This window comes from Brassica rapa, chromosome A10, assembly GCF_000309985.2.
Source record: "Brassica rapa cultivar Chiifu-401-42 chromosome A10, CAAS_Brap_v3.01, whole genome shotgun sequence".
NCBI lineage: Eukaryota > Viridiplantae > Streptophyta > Magnoliopsida > Brassicales > Brassicaceae > Brassica > Brassica rapa.
The window spans coordinates 18,389,893-18,415,797 of NC_024804.2; the positions used below are offsets into that span (position 1 = coordinate 18,389,893).

General features: G+C 37.7%; 6 protein-coding genes across 9 annotated transcripts; 2 read left to right on the forward strand and 4 right to left on the reverse strand.

Moving 5' to 3' along the window:
* Positions 1-47: 47 nt before the first annotated feature.
* Positions 48-1,717, reverse strand: LOC103846903 (PHD finger protein ALFIN-LIKE 1). 2 transcript variants are annotated; one of them, XM_009123911.3, is made up of 5 exons: positions 1,502-1,717; positions 1,386-1,418; positions 1,022-1,244; positions 580-700; positions 48-459 (listed from the first exon to the last, which is right to left on the reverse strand). In XM_009123911.3, exons 1-5 carry the CDS (start codon positions 1,593-1,595, stop codon positions 208-210), a joined length of 723 nt encoding a protein of 240 aa, XP_009122159.1. In that variant the 5' UTR covers positions 1,596-1,717; the 3' UTR covers positions 48-207. The 2 variants fall into 2 exon arrangements, with proteins under 2 accessions (XP_009122159.1, XP_009122160.1); XM_009123912.3 differs by lacking the exon at positions 1,386-1,418 and having other exon boundaries at positions 1,502-1,703.
* A 219-nt stretch (positions 1,718-1,936) lies between these two features.
* LOC103846907 (polyamine transporter RMV1) lies at positions 1,937-7,867 on the forward strand. Its single transcript, XM_033281881.1, has one exon. It carries the CDS (start codon positions 6,233-6,235, stop codon positions 7,706-7,708), a length of 1,476 nt encoding a protein of 491 aa, XP_033137772.1. The 5' UTR covers positions 1,937-6,232; the 3' UTR covers positions 7,709-7,867.
* Positions 7,868-7,926: 59 nt separating this feature from the next.
* LOC103846906 (NF-X1-type zinc finger protein NFXL2) lies at positions 7,927-12,236 on the reverse strand. Its single transcript, XM_009123914.3, has 13 exons — positions 10,993-12,236; positions 10,814-10,927; positions 10,679-10,734; positions 10,490-10,556; positions 10,236-10,328; positions 10,062-10,147; positions 9,808-9,970; positions 9,552-9,719; positions 9,278-9,468; positions 9,105-9,186; positions 8,591-8,797; positions 8,432-8,521; positions 7,927-8,340 (listed from the first exon to the last, which is right to left on the reverse strand). The coding sequence occupies exons 1-13, from the start codon at positions 12,163-12,165 to the stop codon at positions 8,179-8,181; spliced, it is 2,652 nt and encodes an 883-aa protein (XP_009122162.2). The 5' UTR covers positions 12,166-12,236; the 3' UTR covers positions 7,927-8,178.
* A 552-nt stretch (positions 12,237-12,788) lies between these two features.
* Positions 12,789-14,503, reverse strand: LOC103846908 (signal recognition particle receptor subunit beta). Of its 2 annotated transcripts, none has more exons than XM_009123916.3 (7): positions 14,424-14,503; positions 14,143-14,288; positions 13,880-13,962; positions 13,684-13,770; positions 13,436-13,584; positions 13,216-13,347; positions 12,789-13,143 (listed from the first exon to the last, which is right to left on the reverse strand). In XM_009123916.3, exons 1-7 carry the CDS (start codon positions 14,468-14,470, stop codon positions 12,960-12,962), a joined length of 828 nt encoding a protein of 275 aa, XP_009122164.1. In that variant the 5' UTR covers positions 14,471-14,503; the 3' UTR covers positions 12,789-12,959. The 2 variants fall into 2 exon arrangements, with proteins under 2 accessions (XP_009122164.1, XP_009122166.1); XM_009123918.3 differs by lacking the exon at positions 14,424-14,503 and adding an exon at positions 14,371-14,409.
* A 754-nt stretch (positions 14,504-15,257) lies between these two features.
* On the forward strand, positions 15,258-18,982 carry LOC103846909 (nuclear pore complex protein NUP88). Its single transcript, XM_009123919.3, has 9 exons — positions 15,258-15,638; positions 15,710-15,861; positions 15,926-16,048; positions 16,217-16,361; positions 16,444-16,505; positions 16,722-16,941; positions 17,193-18,119; positions 18,201-18,450; positions 18,549-18,982. Exons 1-9 carry the CDS (start codon positions 15,351-15,353, stop codon positions 18,818-18,820), a joined length of 2,439 nt encoding a protein of 812 aa, XP_009122167.1. The 5' UTR covers positions 15,258-15,350; the 3' UTR covers positions 18,821-18,982.
* A 14-nt stretch (positions 18,983-18,996) lies between these two features.
* On the reverse strand, positions 18,997-23,184 carry LOC103846910 (cytochrome P450 90A1). 2 transcript variants are annotated; one of them, XM_033281882.1, is made up of 8 exons: positions 22,518-23,184; positions 22,210-22,359; positions 21,857-22,105; positions 19,959-20,045; positions 19,796-19,874; positions 19,609-19,733; positions 19,380-19,510; positions 18,997-19,298 (listed from the first exon to the last, which is right to left on the reverse strand). In XM_033281882.1, exons 1-8 carry the CDS (start codon positions 23,043-23,045, stop codon positions 19,187-19,189), a joined length of 1,461 nt encoding a protein of 486 aa, XP_033137773.1. In that variant the 5' UTR covers positions 23,046-23,184; the 3' UTR covers positions 18,997-19,186. The 2 variants fall into 2 exon arrangements, with proteins under 2 accessions (XP_033137773.1, XP_009122168.1); XM_009123920.3 differs by having other exon boundaries at positions 19,609-19,715; positions 22,518-23,183.
* Between the last annotated feature and the right edge of the window lie 2,721 nt (positions 23,185-25,905).

The following is a 25,905-nucleotide window of genomic DNA, read 5'->3' on the forward strand; positions in this document are numbered from 1 at the left end:
AAAATTTAGGAGAGAGACCATTGTGTGTAATTAAATTGTAGTTCGTCTCTTAAAACCAAAATCTATGATTACTCATTTAAACGATCAAATTAGAGTTGATACACATACAACACAAGGGAATAAAGGTATCACTGATCAAAAGTTGATGAACCGGCTGATGTCTCTCTATATCGACTCACTGTCAACAACACAGAACTTTACCATCACTCACTGTCTTCCTTTCTTAGTGCAGCAAGAAGGGCATTTGTACTGCTTCATGCTCTCTGCTTTGGCTGGTGTTATCTTCACACACTTTCCATGGTACCAACGTTCACATACATCACAACATATCCAGAACTCGACGTTTAGGTAGTGTCCTCCACAGCTTCCACATAGTGTATCTCCATGCTCGTCTTCTTCGTCTTCGCAGCTCTCTTCCATTAACTTCCTTGTGATCTTCATCTCTCCTTCAATTGATCTCTACACCAAACCAAAAAGATTCCTAAGCCCTTTTCTCTTTCTTTGTGGAAAAAAGTCTCTTTCAGCCTTTCAGGTTATTAACAGTAACAAGCTTAGCTGTTGGAGAGTTAATTTATATACCTTTAAGCCGTTTTGGTATTTGCTCTCATGATCCATGCTTGGTTTATCTTTGATGGTCTTCCTACCGGTCACTACTTCAAAGAGAGTTGGAAGATCGTTGATCAGACTGAATAGGCGATTCCTAATCATCGAATAGAGAATAAAACATAAGCTCATAGACATAGCAGCATTAAACTCAGAGCAGCATGCTACATTCACAAGCTATTGGGATATGTAAAATAGTGAATATCAAACATCATGCCATCTTAAATGTTCATAAGGAACATAATCTAAAAAAGGAAAGCAAACTAGTTCATGTATTATTCCTTACAAACTTGACTACTGTCACAAAAGGTTTATATATTTCATCCTACAGAACATTCTTGTCTTCTCACTGATAATTGTTCAAACATGAGAATACCAAACCAAGCAAGAAACAATGCGTAAAAGGAAGTTTACATACTTCTCATTGCGACTAAGCCGAGCGCCAAAGTAGGAGGAAACAGAGAGCAACCAACAATCACTGTGGACAGCAACTAAGGAGAGCCAATCTTGACGCTGCATGCCATCTCTTGCGAAATTGATTCCAAGCGCTGGCTCTGGAAGCTCAGGAGGCACTTCCTCCGCTGGAAGATTCACTTCCCACGTCCCATTCGGGTGTCCATACAAACACAGATTCTCCATTTCTACAAAAGCAAAACGTTTAACACATAAAAGCCACAATGGTGAACCATGAAGACCAAATCGCTCAAGAACAAGTGAAACAGAGCAGCAAAAAAGTTAATCTTTTTATGAAGCTTTAACATTAAAAACAAATACATACTTACCAGGATTGCATAAAGAGTAGAACTTGTCAACATCTGTTAAAAAAGGAAAGAAACTGCGTAGAATAAATCGCCAAAAAGAAGTATCTAGAGAGAATGAGAGGTTGTGTGTCTACTACCTACGGAGAGAGCTTGAAGAAAAGCAGAGCGACGACCTCTAAAATCCTTGAAGATCTCTTCGACGGTGCCAGGATTAGAGGACTCGCCAGCCATTTTGATCAGTGGTGCTAAAGATGGATTGAAGTCAGCATCAATGGTTTTCAAAACAACACTATGCGTCAAGACATGTAGACTCTAGAGAGAGATGTAATAAGAAGAAGAACAATAGCGAGTAGATTAGAACCCAAGGCCCATTTATTAAGACTATTTTCATGGGCCTGGCCCATACTAATCTGTAAGAACAATAGCGAGTAGATTAGAACCCAAGGCCTAGATTTACATGGGCTCTAAAACTGGGGCAATTACCTTAATTGAAGTCTGTACTTAAATAGAAGACTGTTGTTAATCATTATTACTCCCTCAACTTTTTGTAGATAATAATGGTAAATTGGAAATTTCAATAAAATAATTACATGTGTTTAATATTTTTGGTTTAAACTTATAAAAATAGCTAAAACATAAAATAGTATATTTATAATCAATTTTATAAATATATTAATATGTGTGAAACACACACAAAAAAATGCATCATTTAGCAATAAAGAGAGTATTATTTTTGCTCAGTAGACTATATTTAATTCATGCGAGTGCACAAAAAAAAGACTTATTTATTTAATGTCCTGCAAATTCATTTATATACAGTATTAGGAGTACTATTTATTATTTATTTATCTAAACTATACTAAAAGCTAAATATAAAGGCCTCTGAAGCATCCCACGTCAGATAAAAAAATTGACCAATCAGGAGATTTTTTTTTTGACACGTCATCTGGGTTGTGGGTTGTTGGGCTTCAAACTTTTTTTAGCACAAATGTTGATGTCAATGGCCCAGTAAGCCCATTCTGTTTGCTCTTAGCCTTCTTCGTTTCTCTTTCACGATCTGAAAGCGGAGAGATTCAACGTTTCCCTTTCTCATTAAGTAAGCATCTAGGGATTGTTATTCAAATGAAGTCCATCAATAGCTTTCTTTGTAACGATATTGTTTGTTCCTCTTCCTTTCTGATTTTTCATATCCATGATACAAATCCCTCAGCGTATCAGTGTATCACCCTATATATGCCGTCTTAACAGATATATTTATTTCACATGATTCACCACAACCTAATCTCCTCGAGCTCGAAGCTCCCAACAAGATCTACGGTAATCAATCGCTTTTTCTTTTGATCTTTTCTGTCTGTTTTGTGTTGTTTTGGAATCTGAATTCTACATGATTGCTTTCATGGCTCTAAGTTTGTAAACATTTTTCTGACGATTAAAAATCAAAATTAAGTTTTAAGTCTTGGATTGGAGTCTGAAGACGGGGAGCTGAGACTTCGGATCTGAAGATTAACGATGCGCCGGCCATGGAAAATTGTCTTGCTACCAGCAAAAATTGACAAGTCGAAGGCTTGGTGACGTCTACGACCTCAGGTTAGCGTTTTAATATGTCGTCCTTTTAAAAGTTTTATATGTTTTTTTTTTGTCAAAGGGTTTTCTTAAGTTTTATATGTTTCATCATATGTTTTCAGTAATCGTTGATTTGGATTGGTTTGGTGATCTACATGTCAAGTTCTGGCTGATTCTGATCGAAAACCGGAGGAAGCAGACTAGACCTACAGAAGTCGCTAAACTGACTCATGTTCTAGCTTCTGAAGCTGCACAGATGGTGGTAGAGCCTATACTTAACTTATAATATCTCTGTGTTCTGTAACTGGTGCAACTAGAATGAACAATTGTAACCTATAATGTATTTTCAATGCTCTTTGGCAAATTTTCTTTCTCGGCGGTATCAAGCACGACTTTTCATGTTTCACATTACTGTGTGGTGTGGTGTCCTGTAAACTGAGCTTCTAAGGAGCTAGATGGAGAATTCATGAAGGTAAACCAGAACAACTCTCTCTGATTCTTTTTAGGTGTTTTTAGACTTATGTAGTTGTTTGGTGAAACTCCAGATTATGTTATGTACATAATATATGAACCCACCTTCGTCAGGGGCGTGTGTCAAATCTGCAGTTCTTTGGCTACAGCATCCCGCCATACATGGTTTATTGATTGGATGCATTGTTTCTTCTGATGAACTGGTACCGGTTAATGGCAACAAACTCTTTCAATGATCGAGGTAACAAACAAATAACAGTACCTCATATTCAACCTTTTATAGCTTTGTTCTTTTATTACATGCTTATTAGCCTTTCTTTATTCCTTGGAATATTGACAGTTTATATCATCTAAATTTATATGATCATATAAAACCTTTTTTTGAAATGATTTATTCATCTAGATATTTCTTCAGAGGCTTTTACTCGGTGCCTAGCGTCAACTACTGTTTCAAGTCTACGGAAATGGTTGATTTTAACTGTTTTGTTACTATGTTGATTATATTGTTGTCCATGTCCAAATCATGTTGCCCGTCGAAAGATGCAGTTTTGTTTATGAGTGTTTCCGATCTTGATTTCTTAGTCTATTATAATTGATTGATATTGTGTGATTTTACTCCATTAGGTTCAGTTTCTGCCAACAAAAAAGTAGAATCCAATGAGAAATCTGCCAAAAGAAAGAGAACGAATCGGTACATAGGATTAGGCTGCGTCCTTGGGAAAATTGGGCCGCTGACATATGTAATTATAGAAAAGGCTCTCGAGAATTGCTTTGAACATTCAACACCGCTCAGGAATAATCAAGAGCTTATGATGTAACTGCATGCAGGATCCGTGGTGATAAAGCTAAGGTAGATTTTCCAGAGGAGATAGTCCCTTGCGTCTCCAAGAAATGTCATACTCCTAAGACATCTTAAGAAGCCAATGGGTAAGCCAAACAAAAGCTCAACACCGTCAACACATTGAGTCAGTACTGCAACAACTCTTTTGAAAACATGAGACACGGCTGCTTTGGTGATGTGAGTTTCGTGGAAGAGAAGCTTCAGATGTACACCAATCAGTTCGAGTTAACAAACTCTTTCTCTGTTGGAGATAACAACAAATACCAGTATTCCAGCTCTGATTAGGGTAGTAACTCATTCGACTGCTCTTGAATTTGGGTGGAGTGATCACGAGCCAAGATCTCTGCAAAGCTAGATACATTGGGAGTTGGAGGCGTTTCAGGCATATGTATACCCTTGAGATTATGATTTTCACAGGGATGACTGGGAGAAAATGTAGAGAGAATACAAACAGCCGAAGAACTGAAGCCATAAGAGGTAACTCTCAGTGAGGTCTTGCAAGGGAATGTGAATTTATTTTCCGAAGATGAATTAGAAACAGTTTTGATAAGATTTTGACAGCCGTATATTGGTATAGATTTTTATCATAATCATAAAAAGAAAAAAGTGTAAATTCTTTGTTTGGAAAATAAAATTAGGAATTTATCGATCACCGTGAGAGAATCGAAATATCAATGTGGCCATGTAGGAAACATACAAGTTAGATTCCTGTTACTTTTGCTTTTTCTGTGTATTGGTGTTTTTGGAAAATATTGGAACTTTTGTTAGTGACTTTTGATGTTAAAATTTGCTTCATTTTTTTCTGCCAGATTTACTTATTCCCATAAATTTTCTGAGTTAGTGAGATGGACGAGTTGTTGGCTTTCTGCAAAAACACTATATCTTTGGGAGGACAATTTTATCAAGGATTTTGGTACTATCCATGTTTCGTATATGCAATGGGACAACTTCCTTTATAAAACATAATGGCATTGCTTGAATTCAATGAAGGGATATCAAACATGACACAACATGGTTTTATTTACTAGAACGTTGAGTACATCTTCTAAATGGATGTCCTTCATAGATTGGTATTGTCTGCAAATTTGCAATGATGGCAATGTTTCTGTTATTGTTTTGGAAATTTTGGGTTGGTGTTGTTTTATAAAATCTCTTTGAGCGTTCTAGGCAACCTTTTTAAAAAAATAATCTGATAAAAGAGTGCAAAACAAAAAAAATTGAAAGCCTACAAGTATACGTTGACCTTTGAAGGAGAATATAAGGTGCACCCAAAATTAAATAAATGTTAAAGGACCACATAAAAACTTTAAAACCAAAAAAACATATAACAATAAAAGCATAAAAACAAATATTAAAGAAAACTACTAAACCATGTAAAGCACAGAAAGATATTCAAATTTTAGTTATCTTTTTCAAAAAATTCAAAATTAAAAATCAATAGAACAAAAATATTTATGATATTTTTGGTAAATATTATGTTAATGTCAAATCAATATTTACATTAAATTTATAAAATTCAATTCAATTATATATTAGCAGTCAAATATTTAGTTATCATATAATATACCTAAATAATAATTTTTATATACGCGCCGGAAAACCACTAGTTTTTGTAAAAGGAGTACTACTTAATGTTTCCTAAACTAGTGTATATTATTTTAACAAAAACAAAAACGTTGTAACCGTGTATATATATCATGACCGACCAAAAAAGTGTTTATTATTACTATTTTATAGGTTTTACCGTTATCCCACCACTCGTACACTAATATATTAAGGTGAGGACTGTGGAGAGTGGAGTTATGTGTTTGTAAATCCTTTCTTGATTTGAATCCATCCAAAACACAACAACGATAGCGATTCTGTGAACTGTTTTCAATCTCACAAAAGCATTATAAAAAAAAAAAAAAAAACTCGCTTTCAACTTTTTCTTTTTTTCTTCCGTCTCTGTTTTTAATGCATAACGAAGCAACTTCCTCCATAACGACTTTCGATGACTGACCTCAGCTCCTCGAGTCTACGCTCCGAAGCTCATAAGCCCACCGGAAACTCCCCTCCTCCTCCACCTCCTCCTCCTCCTGGACACGTCAGCATCTCCCTCACACCTCCCTCTCCAACACCACCCTCCGCCACCACCACCAACCTCCGCAAAATCTCTCTCCTCCCACTAATCTTCCTAATCTTCCACGAAGTCTCCGGCGGCCCCTTCGGTATCGAAGTCACCGTCAAAGCAGCGGGACCGTTAGTCTCCATCCTCGGCCTCATCATCTTCCCATTCATATGGAGCATCCCTGAAGCGCTCATCACCGCCGAGATGGGCACCATGTTCCCGGAGAACGGCGGCTACGTCGTCTGGGTCTCCTCCGCGTTAGGACCTTACTGGGGGTTCCAGCAAGGCTGGGTGAAATGGCTTAGCGGCGTCATAGACAACGCTCTCTACCCCATCCTCTTCCTCGACTATCTCCAATCCGGTTTACCGGTTATCTCCTCTGGACTTCCACGTGTCGCTTCGGTTATCACGTTGACTTTCGCGTTGACTTATTTAAACTACAGAGGGTTGAGTATAGTTGGTGTAGCTGCTGTTGCGATCGGTGTTTTCTCGATTTTACCCTTTGTGGTGATGTGTTTAGTGTCGATTCCAAAGGTTGAGCCTTTACGTTGGCTGGTGGTGAGTGAGAAGATGAAAGGTGTAGACTTTGGTTTGTATCTCAACACTCTGTTCTGGAACCTTAACTACTGGGACTCGATTGGTACTCTCTCCGGAGAGGTTGTTAGCCCGAGTGAAACTTTACCGAAAGCTCTTTTTTATGCTCTCCTTTTAGTTGTGTTATCTTATATCTTCCCGGTTTTGTCCGGGACAGGAGCTCTGCCTCTTGATCAGAGGCGTTGGACCGACGGTTACTTCGCTGATGTAGGGAAAGTGATAGGAGGAGGGTGGTTGGGTTGGTGGATTCGAGCGGCGGCTGCTGCCTCCAACATGGGGATGTTTTTAGCTGAGATGAGTAGCGATTCGTTTCAGCTTCTCGGTATGGCTGAGCGAGGGATGCTACCCGAAGTCTTTGCTAGAAGATCGCGGTACGGAACTCCCTGGGTTGGGATACTGTTCTCAGCCTCTGGGGTGGTTGTGTTGTCGTGGTTGAGCTTCCAGGAGATTGTGGCTGCGGAGAATTTGCTGTACTGTTTTGGGATGGTGTTGGAGTTTGTAGCGTTTGTGAGGCTGAGGGTGAAGTATCCGGCTGCGTCGCGGCCTTTTAAGATACCTGTAGGGGTTTTGGGGTCGGTGATCATGTGTGTGCCTCCGACTGTGCTGATTGGTTTCATTGCGGCGTTTTCCGACTTGAAAGTTGCTGGGGTGAGTCTTGCTGCTGTAGTGATTGGGCTTGTGTTGCAACCGTGTTTGAAGAAAGTGGAGAAGAAGGGTTGGCTTAAATTTTCTGTCAGCTCTCACTTATCAGACCTGATGGCCTAAGCAACATCAGGTTTGATGGTGAAGACTGTAGATGATGAAGCTTTTGGTTTTACCTTTAGATCAGTTAACAGGTAGAAGAAAAAAATGTGTATTTTGAATCAGAGCTTAAAGAGAACTTATCTCAACACAACTGAATAAAGAAGACTTTTTACATTTCAATACACACTATTTTTTTTCTTGCTTTTTGCACATCACAAGGATTCAAAATTTTCCAAGACTATAGTAAACCATTTTTATGAAATTTTAAGTTCAGACAGAATACATATATTGCAGTTTTACTGTTTGGAAATACCAAAATGCTAAAAAAAGAGAGTAAGATAATCAATAAAACCAACCAAAAAGTCTCTCTGATCTCTTTTGAAAGGTTTTTAGGTGACTAAACCAAAAAGAAAGATTAAAATGTGTCCACGCTTAACTGTGGTGTAACTGGATAGTATCAGGCTCAAAGCTTGAGACTCTCAAAAACGATTTTAGATACGCGGGTACCTTCTAGACTTTTGTCTTTGTTCTTCAACTTCATTCATCCAATCCGAAAGCCACAAGATTCCCTTATAACCATAGTATGAAACAGCTACTAGAACAGCAATTAGCATCACCACCATCACTACCTTCTTTGCGGCAACAGTAAGTTTCTGCGGAGACAAAAAGACAGGAGTGTGTCAGTATGAGACGAGACATGCATGTTTCATCTCAGATGTTCAGTAGAGAGATAAAAAAGTTTACCTGCAGCCTTGAGGTCTCCTTAATGTCCTGACCACGTTCACGCCTCTTCCTTCTCTTTGTTGCATTTTTCCCACTAGGCTCCTCCTTCTCCTAAGATGTTTGAACAGAAGGAGAATGAGATCAGTTTTATGAGAAATGTTTAGTGTTTCAGCTTATTACCTCAATCTCTTTGACATTGCGTTGTTGTAACACCGATTCAGCCATCTGTTGCTTGCTCTTACAGTTGGAATCGCATGGGAGGAGGCCGACTCCAAAGTGATTCTTTTGTACATCTTTAGGATCAGAACCTGTGGCTCTATGAGCTGCTTGAACATCTTTGCATAGCCATTCTTTCTTCAAAGTTAGGCACTTGCAACGAACAACCACCTTGAGATACATCAATAAAATCAAGAGACAAGTAAGATCCCACTTGTAACAGAGACATGCATCCAAAATGAATATAAACTAGACTAGAATCTATACAACCAATGTTCTAGAAAATCGCTAGGCGGTGGTTAGGCGCCTTATAGAGGATTATTGTTTAGACAGACGTCTACACTGATTTTTTTAACGCCTAAGCCGTTTTTTTTTTTGAAAAATCGTTTTAACTATACATGATTTGCCGACTAGGCGCCTAGACCGATTTTTACCGATTTTTAGAACAATTATTGCGTCATGGAGTGTTGGAAATTACCTTTTTCCCACACTTCTCTGGAGATGGACACTGCCCAGGATGACAAATCTCAGGACACAGATGAGTACAGTTTGGCAATTTTCTGCAAACAGCCAATAACCTCTTAGTTTCAGAAACTGTTGAAAAGGTTGAAGCGCACAAACGCACAAAAACCAAGCGAGTTAATTAGTTACCTGTGACAAGGTCCACGGCATGAGCGGGCCTTTGATTGTTCCTGCTCAGACAATGTATTGTACTCAATGCACTCGAATGCATGCACCATTGCGCCACAGTGACATGATCTCTTTACTAGAGTTTTGCAAGGTGGACAATCTTCTGGATGGCAACGTCGAGGACAGGGATGTTGGCATTTAGGTGATCTCTCCTGTACATTAGTATGGAAGATAAGGAAGTGTTACCTCGGACTAACTGACTCCATAAAAGAGCTTTAACACATAACATAAGTACCTTTTGACAGCGGAGTTCACACTTTTCACAGGACTCACTTCTTTTATCCGATGATGAACTTTTTATTTCCAGGGGATGACATGTAAACGAGCAGTAATGGTTCCCACATGGAAGTGGGTTCCCGCATAGATTATCGCATGCAAATTGAGTCTTGTCAGAGCAAACCATCTAAGCCAACAAAAACATATCAAATCTCGAAAAAAAACTATAAAAGAAGAATTCAAAGTCCACAGTTAACAAGAGAAGTGAGACTAACCATTCTCTCTGCAGCCAGGTGATGGCCTACACAGGGCCTCCAGACAAGCTCTGGACAACGAGGGCAGGGAGAACCAGGTGTAGACTCAACATGAACATTCAACATCTTCTTTGTTGGTTTTAAGATAAATTCTCTGTTTGGTGGAGGTCTAGGACCATGACACCTTTGTCATAAGAAGCACACAAAAAACAATGTTTATAAGAAAGGAAAAGATAATAAATTAAGAGAGAAAAAAAAGGATGAGGAAGACAAACCTTAGTTTGCATTTATGCCCACATGGGTATTCTTCATCACAAGGGAGTCGACATGGAGGACAAGCACCATAGTGGCATTTATGTGGCTGCATAATAAATACATTACATCAATTCCAAAAAAATTCAACTACAAAAAGTAAAATTGAAAAAGCCTTATTTTGATTATTCTGCTACCTTTTGGATTTGTCCATGCCTGCACAATGGGGTTATATTACATAGTTTACGGCATCTAGGAGGTCTCTGATTATTTTCAGTGCCACAAGGTACCTGAACCACATAAAACATCCAACTGCATTGTTAGAACTTAGAAGTATCAAACATTAAAAAGCCTACGGTCACAAAAATAGATAGCCAAAAAGTTTCTATAAGACTATAACTCGCTTCATAGAATCAAGGTTACTCACTTACAAACAAATTCTACTTCTCACCTCAAAATGCGTCTGACCACAAGCACATGATATCGACACCATTATTGGACAAGGAGCACATTCGCCTCTGCAATGAAAACACATCAACAAGTAATGTCACTCCACGTGTATGAGTTAATATCTTACAATACACAACGTTTAATCATTCATAACGTTAGTCACAAATTAGGAAACTACTAAGGAACATACCGGTGACAAGGAGACTGGCACTTATGGTTTCTGCATTTGAGTTTTTTTCCACAAATCTGAAAATATTATAACAAAAGCATTAAAAGCCAAGTGTGAACAAATGACACTAGACTATACACAAGCATATATATACACCTCAGAGCATGGTGGACATTGACCATCACAACAACGGCGTCTACATGGATGCTTCCCACAATCTCTCATCCTCTGGCATTTCCTCTCACACACCACATCTTGACGGCAAGGAACCTACATTAAATCAAACAATTGATTTGACTATAAAGCAAAGAAGATATCCACAAACTCTCTTTCACCTGTTTCTTCGTTCCTCCACATCTACAAGACTTAGTCACCACAATCCTACAAGTCTCAAGACACGCACCACGGTGACACCTCTCCGGACACCTATGATACCCACACCCAAGAACTTTATCACAAGTCCCACCACACAAAGGCGCCGCAACATCACAAGACAACCCCTGATAAAACTTCTTCCCACAGGGACAACTCCTCTTCCCCTGATAAGGACACAACCCACACTCTCCACCATGACACCCTCTCTCGCACACATGTTTCCCACAGTTAAGCTTACTCTCACACGAACCTTCACACCTAAACACCCTCTCGCAGCAATCCTTCTCCTCCTCCACCTTCCCACAACAGCATCTATAAACCGCGCGCTCCCTGCACGGCGGACACTCGCCGTCGTGGCAAATCTCTCTACAGCTATGGATCTCACAATCCAAGACCTTATCACAAACCTCTCCGCAGGAGAAGAGCTTGTGTCCACATCTACGAACGTCTTCAACGCCGCCGCAGAAGCATTTGGATTTAACGAGCTTAGGACAAGAGGCACAAGGACCAGGATGACACAATAGCAAGCAGCGGTGGCCACAGTTGTTACTCAGCCCCCTCTCGCAAACCTCGCCGCAAGAATGCGGCAAGATCCAGGGGTTATCGGCCGGAGGATCCTCCTCCTTCCCGCAGTAACAAAGGTATCGACTTGGGATCTTTGATTTAAGATACGACGATCTACATTTCGGACAGTTCCACACCGGTTCAGTTTCTGTTGAAGGTCGCGTCACTGCCAACGCGGCGTGTACGTCAAGGCACTGGCGAGCCCAGTTTTGGATGCAGAAGAGGTGGAAGACGGCGAAGCAGGAGGAGGTGCAGGACCAGGTGGGGTCAGTGCGTTTGATCCGCTCGAGGCAGATCAGGCACGAGACGGCGCCGGAGGAGGAGGAGGCGAGGAAAGATTGGATCTTGGAGAGGTCGAGGGAGGAGGGAGATGAGGATGAGTGGCAATCGAGGTAGGCTTTGAAGATGGAGTTGGATAGATCGTTGTGGCGGTTCTGCTGGTGGTTGTTGTCTGAGTCAGATCCCGAATCGGAATCTGAATCGGAGATGTTTTGATGTTGTTGTGTCGGAGGCTGAGGTTGTGGCGGTGGTTTCCACCGGAATTCGGTGGTGGTGGCGGATCCGGCCATGTCAGCGATTCTACTTCCTCATCTCAGGACAAAGGCGATGACTTTTGGCTTTTGGTTTTTAAGACATCATGAGGTCACGTGATATTCTCGTGAGCATTGTAATGACCAAACAGTGCAGGTTTTATCGGGATAAACCGACTTTTTGTCTTAACCAAGTTTCAAGCTTCCCGCGTATCATATCGAATTGGTTAGAGTAGAGAGAAACAGATAGCCTTAACGTCTGGTTTCCGGTTTGGTTATTTCGATTTTTCACTTTTGATTCTAGAGATTTTACAACCATTTGTTATTTGCAAAATTTCGGTTTAGATTCAATTATTTTGATTTCGTTCGAATAGCAAAGTTGAAAACCGGTTAATATTCAAAAAAAAATGTCAAATTCAGTTTTAATTCGGTTACACTTTTTTAGATAATTTTATATAATATGGATAAAAAACTTCGAATAATTCAGTTTTTTTTTTCAGATTATTCGTATTATTTGGTAAGAAATGTCAAATAATATATAGTTTTAAATAATTTTAATTCGAATATTCAAGTAATCAAAATTCGACTCAATTTTGGTTCTAGATAAATGTGTGTATGCCTAACCAGATTCTTTTTCTTTCTGACGAACAACAGTTCTTAGATCATTCTGATTTAAAATCAAATTATCTAACTGATAAAATATAGCTACTAATCTCTGACAATAACTAATGTACAAAGGATCTCTAAATTAAAAGCAAAGTTACAGACCAAAGCATAAGAATCTCATGATAAGATTCAAATCTACGGATGTGTACATGTTTGGCTCTCAAGGCTTAGATGTACTCTCGAATGAAGTCTTGGACCTGAACGGTTTCTCCGATGAGTCCAGATGCTTCAGCGACAGTGACTCTGTTACAGCAATGCGAGAAGGAAAACACTTCTCCTTGGATCCCAATGGTGTAGTCATTGGCTATATCAGCTGTTGATACTGCACTTCTTGACGCCCTCAGTTTCTCACTGCAACAACAACAAAAAGATAAAAGAAATTATGATTTGCTTTCCGGTGGAAGAAAATTGAAATACTATTACATTTCTTTCTCCATCTGCTTCTTGATGAACTCCTTGGTGTGCGCAGTGAGTTTATCTGTCTTGTTACAGCAAAGGAGGACTGGTATCTTCTTCTTGACAACGTTGGCGTTCGTCAGAATGTCGTATAGGTACCTATCACCGTACAAAACCATGGCAATGCCTTGTTAAGATTGTGCTTTAAAGATTGTGAGAGAGAGAGAAAGCGTTTGAAAAAAAATACTCTGAAGCTGCACGACAGTTAGGGAGGAACTCCAAGGCGTCCACAACAAACACAATAGCAGCTGCTTGGGGCAAGAATTCTTCTAGCTTGGGTCGAAGACGAGAGTGCCCAGGGACATCAACAAGATGAACATGCTTGATTTTTCCTTTCTGTCATGCACGGGACGTGGAATGGTAATGTGTCAATACATACATCAAAATCAACTGCATATGCGTTGTTTAGAAACAGGCCAAACTAAGAATCTTCACCTTAGCGTGTTCAGAGTGAAAAACGAAAGTGCCTTCATTCGGTTCCATCGATGTCACAGAGCCCTGATGCGATGATCCATCTCGGAGCTGCCATTAATCAAACATTTATCATGTTATAACTGTCCAACAATCACCTAGTCATTAACACTGAGTTGGAGTAAAAAAGCTAAGCCATAAACAATTCCAAAGAACTCACTTGATAGAAAAGTACAGTCTTTCCACTTCCGCTGAGCCCAGAAAGGAGCACAGTGTTGGATTTGGTACGTCTCACCAAGCGAACTGCATAACCCATCAAGTTTAACAACAAAAGAATCAAACTTACTCATGTAATATTGGAACAGAAGCAAAAATAATACTAAACGAGAGACGGTTGCATAAATTTCAAAACTAACAACCCCTAAGGCTAACAATCAATGAACAAGAGATTGAACAATGTGGTTTCTGCTATGCTCTACATACATGATAGGAGCAATACGGTTGTCAGCAACAGAAGACCAATAGCAGCATAGAGCTGAAACGGTGGTATCTTCTGAAGATACTCAATCCCTTGATTCGACCACTGCTCCGCCATAAGTTTCAGACCTTCCAAGTTCTCCATTTCTAACCTGCATTCATAGTATAAACCTTTGAAACAAGCCCTACATTTGATTTATCGAAAATACAAATAGAGTCCTATAGAGTTCCCACAGTGATGAATATATTGAGAGATGAAACGGTTAGAAGAAGAGACAGAAACGCACTGTATAAAAGAGGCGAAGACGATGAGGATGGAGGTGGGCCTCGGCATTCGGGTCGTCGGGTCGGATTCGGGTCGGATCCTTTCGGGTCCGGATCGTTCGGGTCTAAGAGTTTAGGACCTGATAAGGTAATTTCAAATTTTCGGTTCCGGGTCGGTTCGGCTTGTGCCGGGTCCGGATCGGGTCGGATCTTAGATAGTTAGACTCATTCGGGTAATTAGAATTTATCGGTTCGGATTCGGTTCAGTTTCGGGTCGGGTTCGGTTCGGATTCGATCTAAAAAAGACCTAAAAATATTAAAAAATATCTGAAAATATTTATATATCCGAAAATATTCAAAATTTTATTCAAAATTTGTGTTTTTTATTATATTAAAATGTGTATATATACTAAACTATGCGAGATACAACAACAATCCGTTGTCTCCTAGTGGTTGAACCCCACGTTCTTTAGACAAATAACCCGTCTTCAATTCTCTCTTGATGCATTTTATTTAATTTACATTATTAATTCGGATACCCATCGGGTTTCGGGTTTGGGTCGGGTCGGATCCAAAACCCGCGGGTCCTCTGCAACAAGACCCAATAGGGTAATTTAATCGGGTCGGTTCCTACCCGAATCGGGTTTTTTCGGGTCGGTTTCGGATCGGGTCTTTGGGTCCAGGTAAAATGCCCAGGCTTAGAGGTGACGGTGGAAGAGGGGAAGATCACGGCGACGATGACTTAGGGTTCAGATTAGATTATTTAATTATTTGAAAAAACTGACATGGGCCTATAAAAGCCCAGCCCATTGAGTTATTAAGATAATTTGGCTTTTAAAGTATAGATTTAACACGACGTCGTTTCAACTCTCTCTGCTTCTGATTAGCTCGGCTCCTCTCCCTTCCCGCTTCTCCGCCGACGAAGCATAGATTCAGTAAGCTAAGAAAGTATGAGATTTAACTTCAACGAACCAGAGGATACGCCGGAGCCACGGAGATCTCCCACTCCAAAAGAGCCGGTTCGCTGGGTCCCTCTCCAAACCCACCCGGTGTTCTCCTCTCTCCGCTCCTCTCAAGATGAACCCGCCGCACCCCAGCGGTTCCCGAGAAACTTCATGGCCTGGGACGGAGACTCGAGGCTATACTACTGGGACTCCACTCGCTACCTCCTTCACCGATTGTCTCTCCGCTTGGGTGAGCCTGAACCAACCTCCGTCCTCGCCGCTGTCCCTTCCAAGGTACTTTTCGAAAAATTAGGTTTAGGAAGAGCTCGAGAACAGTTTCTTATTGATGATTGATATATTAACAGGTGATGCAACCAGATCTCCAGCTGGCATTCTCCGTTAACAAAATCTCCATCAATAAGTCTGGATCTGCTGTGCTTCTCGCCGGAGCAGATGGGATATGTGTGATGTATCTGTTTGGACGTGCTTCTGTGATTCAAGACAATGTTATTTGCAGGTAGTTACTAAGCACCTTGGCCTAATAAAGATAGCAATGGCCTTTACTTGCTTATGGTTTGCAGGGTGGTTTCCATTGGCTCAGAAATCTATTCAAGTGGTGACAGTGCCATACACTTGCTACAAGCTTCTTGGCATCCTGATAGTGATACTCATTTGGGAGTACTATCCTCAGACGCAGTTTTCAGGTAACAATCTTTGGGGCTTCATAGTGATAAAAATTGAAAGATGTTAGAGAAACTCTAGGATAAAAATTTAGTAACAAAGGTTACAGATTCTTGACTTCTTGGCATGCATATCGTCTTTATTAAAGGTAATTGTTATTGACATGCTGCGACAAATGTTTTTTTTGCTAGACTTTTCGATTTGTCTTCAGATGCTGAGGTGCCAGAGCAAGAATACTATTTGCAGCCTGTTGAACCGGGAAGATCTAGGACAGCTTCGTCGATTTATCCGGCTGATTTCAGTTTCGGTGGAGATCATCTGTGGGATAGATTTACTGTAAGTTGAATGAGTTCTCTTGTCAAATAGATCATTGAGATTACATGTTTAGTTCTTTACCGAATCCTTGGAACTTGTGCAGGTGTTTATATTGTTCACTGATGGTTCGGTTTATATCCTGTGTCCAGTTGTGCCATTTGGAAGGTAGGAAAATTATTATTCTTTCTGCTTTTCATTACTCTCTAAGTATACCTTGAGATATTTCTCATAGGATATCTCTTGAATGTTTATCTTGTATGCTGAGTCAGCATAGTTCAGTATCGAATCTCCTCATTTAAAACCTTTATAAATCATGGAAGATGTTTTAGTACTTTGTCTGGTATTGGTTAACTAATTTGCTTCCTATGTATATTGCTACAGTATTTACAAATGGGAATCGATAATGGAGATTTACAATGATGCTAATCTGTATGGGGTTAAGTCACCCAACTCAGTAGCTGTTAGCAACTCCAGTCTGGCAATTGATTGGTTGGAAGCTGTATTTCCGGATTTGACTGAACAAGGAACTAGAGCTGATGATAATATAGTGGTAGTCAAAGCTCATCCTTACGCGTTACTTGATGCATCATTGGCTTTACAGGTAAGGCTCCTCCTCTATTTAGGTTATGTTATTTAATATTTTGAATTACTCCTCATGTTGAAATCTTACTTGATTCACCAATGTTCTAAGTTTGTAGTTATTAGCTAGTGGCCCTCACCAAATATTTATACCATCATTGCCTTGTTTCGGAAAATAGATTAGACAAAAAGCTGAAACCAATTTTCTCAAGTGTTCTTTGTGCATCTACGGCTTGCCTTGGAATCCTGATCCTTTGTTTTGCTGGTGTATAGGGCCCTTTATACAAAGCATCGAGTGGTGGAGGAAATGAAGATCTCGCTGTTAGGGAGGCAGAATGTAAAGGCCGGGCAGTGAGCCTGTTATATAACATTGTCAGCAAAGATTCGATTCTGGTAACTGCATGGAGTGGTGGACAATTACAGGTCGACGCTCTGGTCGATGAAATTCAACCAGTTTGGATCTCTGGTAGCTCATCTCGCCTTCGCATGAACTCTCACAACAAAATTCAAGGAGTTGCGATGATTTGTGAGTCAAACGTTGGTGAGCTCCCAGTAGCAACCTCAAAAAACCTGCCGCTTGATCACACTGTATGGTTAGGACTTCCGCCACCACTGTTAAGACTGGCAATGGTTGATCTGGCTCTACCCACTAAGCGCGAAGGTGGTTCTCTTGTTACCTTGTTCGCCGACTCCCTTTTGCCAGAAAGAATATACTCCATCCACGACGGTGGCGTTGATTCAACAGTCTTACACTCTCTTCCCTTCACGAGTCAGGCCACTGGAAGAGATGAACCTCTCAAAACGCCATCTGTTCACACTGTACTGAGTACATGCCAAGAAGAATCCGCCGTATCTTCTCTGTTGGGGTTTGTACCTCTGTCAGATTCGTTTGGGTATGCATGGATCATTGCAGTCTTATCCTCAGGAGAATGCGTTGTGGCAGAGATGAAAACTTGGGATCTCTTACTTCCAATTCATGTCAGTACAGATAAGACAGAGTCCTCCAGCGCAATAGAGACGAAAGAGAAAGATCCCCCATGCATCATAAGCAAGGAGCTCCTTGCAGGTCCCAAAGTAAGAATTGCGCCCCATGCTTTACCTAACCAGCGCTCAACTCCAGCCAATTCCGTAGAAGGTCGATCAATTCTGCATAACTATGTCAAGCTTTTCCACGAAAACTACGTCGAATATGCGCACAAGGTGAGAAAGAAGTGATATAAACCCAATTTCTACTCCTTTTCCCATGGCTAAAATAATGAGACTTTGTATAATATTTGGCAGGTCTTCTTCGAGTTGCAGCATCATGCTCCTAACTTGAAGAGAATAATCGATGACCAGCACGAGCGGCTTGCTGAGGCAAATCAGAAAATGTCTAAAGTTGAGAAGAACCAAACCTTGTTGGAGAAAAGGATCGAGAAAGCAATACAAAGACATGATTCTCTTGAACAACGCTTGCAACGTCTCCGTAGCTTGCCTGGTACACACAAGAAACCTCTGACGAGAGCAGAACGGGAATTTAAGTCGGAGCTAGGTAAAATCAAAGCTTCCTCCTCATATATATCTTTACCCTTCTAGAGATTATACTTTCTGAATCCCACTTCATCTTTTTTTGTCTTTTTCAAATTGAAGATCAATTCGCGGGAGTTGAGGTGGATGCGCTTCAGTCATCTATTGAAACACTGAGAGCAAGAGTGAAGAAATCAGCTCAAAAATCTCCGAAGAACACAGTCGTTGCAGGTACTCAGAGAAAGCAATACTCAAAGAGAAACTACATTCAAGATACAGGAATGTCACAGCTTCAGTCCACACTCGCCAAACTATCCCTCATGAACAGCGATAACTCCAAGAAGGTCAAGATCGTTGAATCAGCGTTGAGGTCACAAGAAAGTAGTTTCATCTAGTTAGTATAACACTCTGTCAGTTCCTGGACTGGCTAGATTATGTTTAAACCTTGGATCAAGTTGTCTAACTCTCTCCTTGTAAGTTTTTGTCTGCAAACTATATTCCTTGGAACTCAAGCAACCACGAAAGTTGCCCAAGCTACTTATATTCGAACCATTGAAGCAAGAAGAGATCGTACATGCAAAACGTAAAGGTAAACAAAAGTAATTTTATATATACAGAACTAAAAGGCTTTATAAAGTAATGGTGGTACTTTTATTGTCACAACTCACAACTCTAAGACCAGAAAGGAGCAAAAAGAAGAAAGTTAATTCTGAAAAATGCTGATATTCTATAAATAATATCTTCTGGTCTCTTCTTCATCTTCAAGTAGCGGATAAGCCACCATCATCACGACGTGTCACGATGATCGGGTACCGTTTTTGTGTTCTTGTAGTTGGAAAGAACACCAGCTTGTCTTTCTCTGCAGGAACCCAACTGCTCAGAAAATTAACAAAACAAAAATCAAATTAGTAAAATCATCAGAGGGATGTTATCTTGTATGTGAAGGTATTTTACCTGAAGCCGGTCACTAGGCGGTGAAGGAAAACAGAGAGTGCAACCCTAGCCAGCTCGTAACCAGGACATAGCCTTGGTCCTCCACCAAACGGTGTGAACACATTAGAAGGGCATGTTGTTACCGAGTTTCCCTGTTCATTAAAATTGCATCATTCAGTTAATAACTTAAAAATCAAGAATGCAAAGAAATATACAACTAAATCAAGTTAAAGGGCTTTAGAATCAAAACCTGCCATCTCCAAGGGTTGAAAGTACGAGCGTCTTTGAAGTGGTTTGGGTCTAAATGAACCGCTCTAAACGATGCGAAAACCTTCCACCCTTTCGGAATCTTATAGCCTGTTTTTTTTTTCAGTTCTAACATGTAAGAAACTAAGTAACTAACTCATTTTCATTTCAACGTTACAGAATATTTTTACCTTTGATCTCGACATCCGTTGTTGCCCGTCTGAAAACACCACCAATGATGTTAGCCACTCGCAGAGTTTCGCTAACCACCTGAATCAAAACAATTTTGTAAGAGATTAATGACTAGAAAGAATAGTACAAGAGCTAAAAGCTTAGGTAAGTAAGTACACTTACACATTGTGTGAATGGCATTGACTTGTAATCACTCCACTCAAGACTATACGAATCACTCTTCATTGCCCTAATGTTTTCATGCTCTTCCTGTTTTTTTTTTGTCAACCAAACAAAACATTACTAACTCAACCAATAATAAAAGAAATAATTAGGTCACAAGTTCAACAGTGTTGACCCGGTTCTTTGGCATAGATTTGGTTATATTCGTACGCACTAAATCTAGTGACTATAAAAAAACCATCCTTAGAGACAAAACTAATGACATCAACAATATAATTAAAATAAAAATAGTATAACCAATGACATTGGATAAATGCTTGTCGGAACATATTTATGAATAATACTTTAAACTTTAATGTAAAGAGAAAGTTATTGGGGGATATTCGAACCAGTAATAAAGCTGTTGGCAAACCAAGAAGAAAAAAAAGATGAAGTTTGGTGAAAGTGTAATTATGCGTTCGGTTCAGGAGACAAACTGGTTGTATCTGTGACACTGTAACTCTCTTTATTTGAACAACATTTTCATATTTATTAGTTAAAAACAAACAGATGTTATGATGCTGTCGTTCGAGAATGACTTCTTTGACTTTTACGGTAATTTTGTACCTTCTGTTTTTTGTTTGACACTTTCCACCTTAAAACCCACTTGATAAAAATGCTTAATTTAGAAAATGTGAAATTCATTGAAAAATAATTAGAATGTAAAACTTAGGTCCAGAATTTAATGCAAATTTTAATGGATCTATCATGACTGCCTGTAAAATACTAATTTGGTTGAGAATTTTTGTTTTTTTTTATCTTGTGTGTTTTCTAAAGTTTGTAGTATTATTTTATCAATATGTATTGTGATACTAATTTGGTTGAGAATTTTTGTTTTTTTTTATTAATAGTTTTGTGTGTTTTCTAAAGTTTATAGTATTATTTTTCGTTTAAATAATCAAAATACATATTGATAAATAATTTAATTAGTTATTAACATCGTCTTACCCGGCTAATGTCGCCTATTATAACGTTCTTATTACCTAACCATTAATTAACCAAGATTGAAGGCTATATTCAAAACACTATTCTAAAACAGAAACATAACATTATTTTTCTAGATTCAATTATTAGTACCAACCGACTAGATTGTACTGTTGCTAACTTGCTATGTAAACTAGTAGTTCAATGGAGACAAAATCCGAGAGAAAAACCTAAGCCGTTCACTGATGTGTATGTGTCATTTTCTTCTCTTATTTAAAGAAATGAAAAATGATGATAATAATAGTAATAATTATTGCAAGACACCCGTGTGAAATGTAAATGATGGAGAAAACTACATTCCAAAATTTACATCATTATGCTTCCATGTTGTAGTCTCCAACCCTTTTTCTACCCATTTATTCACATTTTTGTCCAGCTACTTCTTCACATCTCTTAATTACTTTAATATAAACTGAAATAAGCTTAAAACGGAACTAAAACTATATGTAGTTCCGAAACAAAATTAGATGATTTATTCTATTTAAAGTGATAATAACACATCAAAGTGTTATATAGAACTAATATAGAATTGTCTTCTCTAATTCAGCTAAATTTCATTTCTTCGTTGTGCTTTTATATTTAGAAATAAAACCCTTTTCCTACCCCAAAAAACTCAAATAAAGCAGAGCGCAATAAACATGCGCAGGTGGTCCTTAACTATCGTTTGCATGCAGTAATATATCGAATCTTAAACTTTTAATAACACTAAATCTCGATAAATCGCAATCAAACCAACCACATAACACCTGCATCTCATTCATACGTGTCGTGTTTTTGATTTGCTATGCATTTTATTTTTAATTCGAATTTTCTCAAAAAGATAATTTTTTCCAAATTAAAAACAAAAAACGCATGTATACAAACATAGAAAATACCTTGAGCTGAGCAAGAGCTGAAGGAGTTTCGGTGAGAAACTTAACGGCGAGAGTCATGATCGTAGACGTTGTTTCATAACCAGCCACGAGTAAAGCCACCAAGAAGTCAACAATCTCTTCATCGGAAAATCTTTCTTCCGCCGCAAGCAACGCCGCGAGCATATCTTTCTTTCTCTCCTCTCCTTCTTCCTCTTCCTCCCTTCTCTTCATCACCACCACCGTCAACGCCTCCGCCACCTTCGTCCGCGCCTAAAATATAAAATAAAAATATAATATAATATTAGTATTTAAAAATGATTATGAGCAAATAAAAATATAGTTAACTAAACTAAATTAAATAAATAAAAAGATACCTTGATGGCTTTGCGGTAAGTAGTGGAGAAGAGAGGGAGAGGTATTGAGAAGAAGCCTTCGATGACAAGAAGATACTCTTTCCTTAAACTCTCACTCCACTCCCCTGGATCAAAGCTCATCAGCTGCTTCACCGTTAGCTCAAACGTTATCTGCATCATCAACATGTTACATATATCATTTATGCATGCGGCGACTCGTAATGACTCACTGAGTCAAGAACTCGGTCCGGTGACTCCTTAACTTTATTTTAAAATAAAAAAGATTAATGGGTTTACTTTATTTATTCCTTATCAGGATATTTGTTTACCTTTTTGGCTTCTTCCATAAGGAGAACACGAGAGGACCAAGAATCAAGATTAAACCGGACTAACCGGTCAATATCAAGCATGAGATGATCTTTGATGATCGAAGAGTTAGCGAAGCTCATGGTGAGAGAGTGCATACGTTTATGCAAAGAGCCTTTCATGAGAAGCAAAGAGTGTTTCCCCAAGAGGTTACATATAGAAGCTGGGTAAGAGCACTCGAAAAGCTTCCCTTCGTTCTGAAGAACAAACCGGTTCGTTTCCGGGTCAGCTGAGAAAACCGTCGGTTCACCAAATATATGCGTCATGAATACCGAACCGTACCGGGCAACTCTTGCGTCTACGAAAGGCTCAGGGTTCTCCGTCTTGTAAGCTGCGATCAGCTGCAGAGTCTCGCCTATGAGAGGAAGACCGAGACTTCCCGGAGGAAGTCCCATGCGCCGGTAACGCGTGCGGCGGAGTAGGAGGAGGAAAGCGGCGGTGATGGAGGAGAGGAGGAGGAGTAAGGCGGTGGAGGAGAAGGAGAAAGCCATTGATGATGATGATGATGATGAGATGATGGTAGAGAGATGGAAAAGAGAGAGTATTAATGGAGAGGGGGAGAGTGGGCACACGGGGGGTTTCTGCGTAAAGTAGGACCTTTCATCATTATACTCTTTTGCATTCTTCTTGGTTTTTTATTTTTTGTTATATTAAATTTATACTAGCATTTAATATTCCATAAATATATGATTTCTTGAATATTCATTTTTATTACAATTATAGTATGTTTAATTTGCTCGGATATGATCTATCAACATTTTTGAAAGGTAGAAAAATAAAATCAATTGTCCATTATTTGTAAAGTGATTTTGACACATGTCTTATCTAGAATTATTTTCACTAAATTAATATAATATGTTATACTATATGATAACATAACTTATGTTTAAATGTGACATGGATAATTATATTTAATATTTATTTATATTTTTGGTAATTTTTTTTAATACAGTAGTAAATTATACTCTATCAATTAAATAAGTTTATTAAAATATAACATTAAATAATATAATAATAAATTATTATTATATTTTATAAATTTCGAAATAATAATTATTTCTATATTTTAATTAATTATAAAATTTATTACTAACAAGCCAAAATATTTTAAAAATTAAAAATATATAATTTTTAATCGTAATATTATTAGTTTATTTTATATATCTAATTTTAGAAATATTGTTTAGTTATACTTTTTGATATTTGTACAAATTGGTTTAATATATTTATCCAAAAAATAGATAAAAATCTATCCAAGATTATAATTTTAAATATATACATATTTATTCTTAAATATAATTTAAAATAAATAAAACTATTTATTTTATCTTAATTTTATGTTCAACTAAAATATTAATAAGAAAATATTAAACTTTAAAAAAAATATTTTAAAATATAATTTAAATTTGAAATTTTTTACTACTAAAAATGGTGCAAGAAAATACCTAGTTATTATATGTATATAGTTGTAGTGACTTGGAGAGTCTTGGAGTTTTTGTTTTTTTTTTTCTCTGTGCAAATACCTTAAACCATATTAGATATATAAAAAAATTACTTCAGTATAAAAATAGATTAGTACTTCAATTTTTTTCTTAAAATGTATTATCTAAAATATAATATATTATTAGTTTTTCACCACATATTATAGTAATTTTATGATATGGTAGCTCTATACAGAATTATTTATATGTATTTTGGTGAGGCATACTATTTATCCAAATATATAATTTAAACTATACTAGATTGGATCAAAGCAATTATAAATATAAAATATCCATCTTTTGCAAATGTTCATAAAAATAATTTTAAAGATAAAATTAATTTTCACAATGTTGAGGATAGTCAATGAGTCCTATACGCAAGAGTTTACTTTAAAATGTTATAAATAACGAATAACATGTAGGTTTTGATAGTTAGCAGATTTTCAGTACTTTTAGTTATTGCAATAAAAATTCGTGATACTCTATATTCTGTATAAATAAATGTTTGATAACAATGGGGATTTGGCGTTTATATATGCAGAGATTTTTAAAATCTCTATAAATAGCGTTTTAGATTTGTTACAAAACAGTTTAAGCATATCTGACATTTTAAACACTATTTTACTACAATTGATGCTATATTACTATTTTAGTGCATGTGAAAATATGACAATTTATTATCCAAAATATAATTTAAAACATCTATTTGTAATTAATGGTATACTTGTTCAAAACAAATTGTACTTCTTCAACAAATTGGCCCATAATTTTTGTTTGGTTGCAAATCTTACACATCAAAGCACCTGTCTATATTGAATTTTAGTTTCAAATCTTGGTCTTATTGATTTGATTGTATTTGGATTTGAAAAGTCATATGTTTTGATGGACATATCCGTGAATAATAACAAGTATGAATACCTTTTAATATACTTGACAAAATATTTAATAACATAAATTATAAAGACAAAACTAAAAATTTAAGAAAAAAAAAGAGAAGAGAATAGTAGATTCTAAATCTACGTAATATCAAATATCAAAACACCAATAGAAAAGAAGATCCAGCCTTCTTGAAAGGAAAATCACTACATGTAGTCAGCATCATTCATATTATCGATATTCTACCTAGCAACAAAACCATATATATTTGATGAAACCAGTTGAAAATACTATAATATTTGACTTAGAAGCAAAATCATAATTAGTGAAATCCGTATTTCAACATAGATAACATAGATTTAAGGTGTTAGTACAATTTATTCTGAAAGATGAGGCAAAACAAGAGTCGAAACCAATAACTGATAGATGGTAAGACTTGGGGAGGATCATTTTGCTAGTAAATGAATTTTAGTTTAGCATCATGAGGTATTCTTAAAATCAAACATGATTATCGAAAAATAGATGATCATAAAACATTATCTTTGGCACGAAACTAAGAAAAAGAAGTTGAGGAAAGAAGAGTAGCATGTGCGTTGTTGGTCCACAATTTGCCTATGAACACTTCACATGTCTCTCTCTTTCCCTCACCAAAACACAATTTCATGAGTTTCACATCATCTCTTTTCTTTAAAAGATATATTTCTTTTTATATAAAGTTAGGTCTCTTCATAGTTTATTAGTGATAAAACTAATTATGTTCAGTACTTCATGATGAGTTTTGATGTACTTACATGTGACTTTTAAGTGTTACTTTTAATGACATGATATAGAAAGGTGGGTTGATATATATACACTGAATTGAAGGATTATAGATGTTTTTGGACTTAGTCCTAATCAATATGGTTGGGTTTGGGTTGTTCTTTAATGACCAACCCTTAATTTGGATAGTATCAGATACTGCTTTATAGTTTTCATTTATTTATCACTAGCAGTC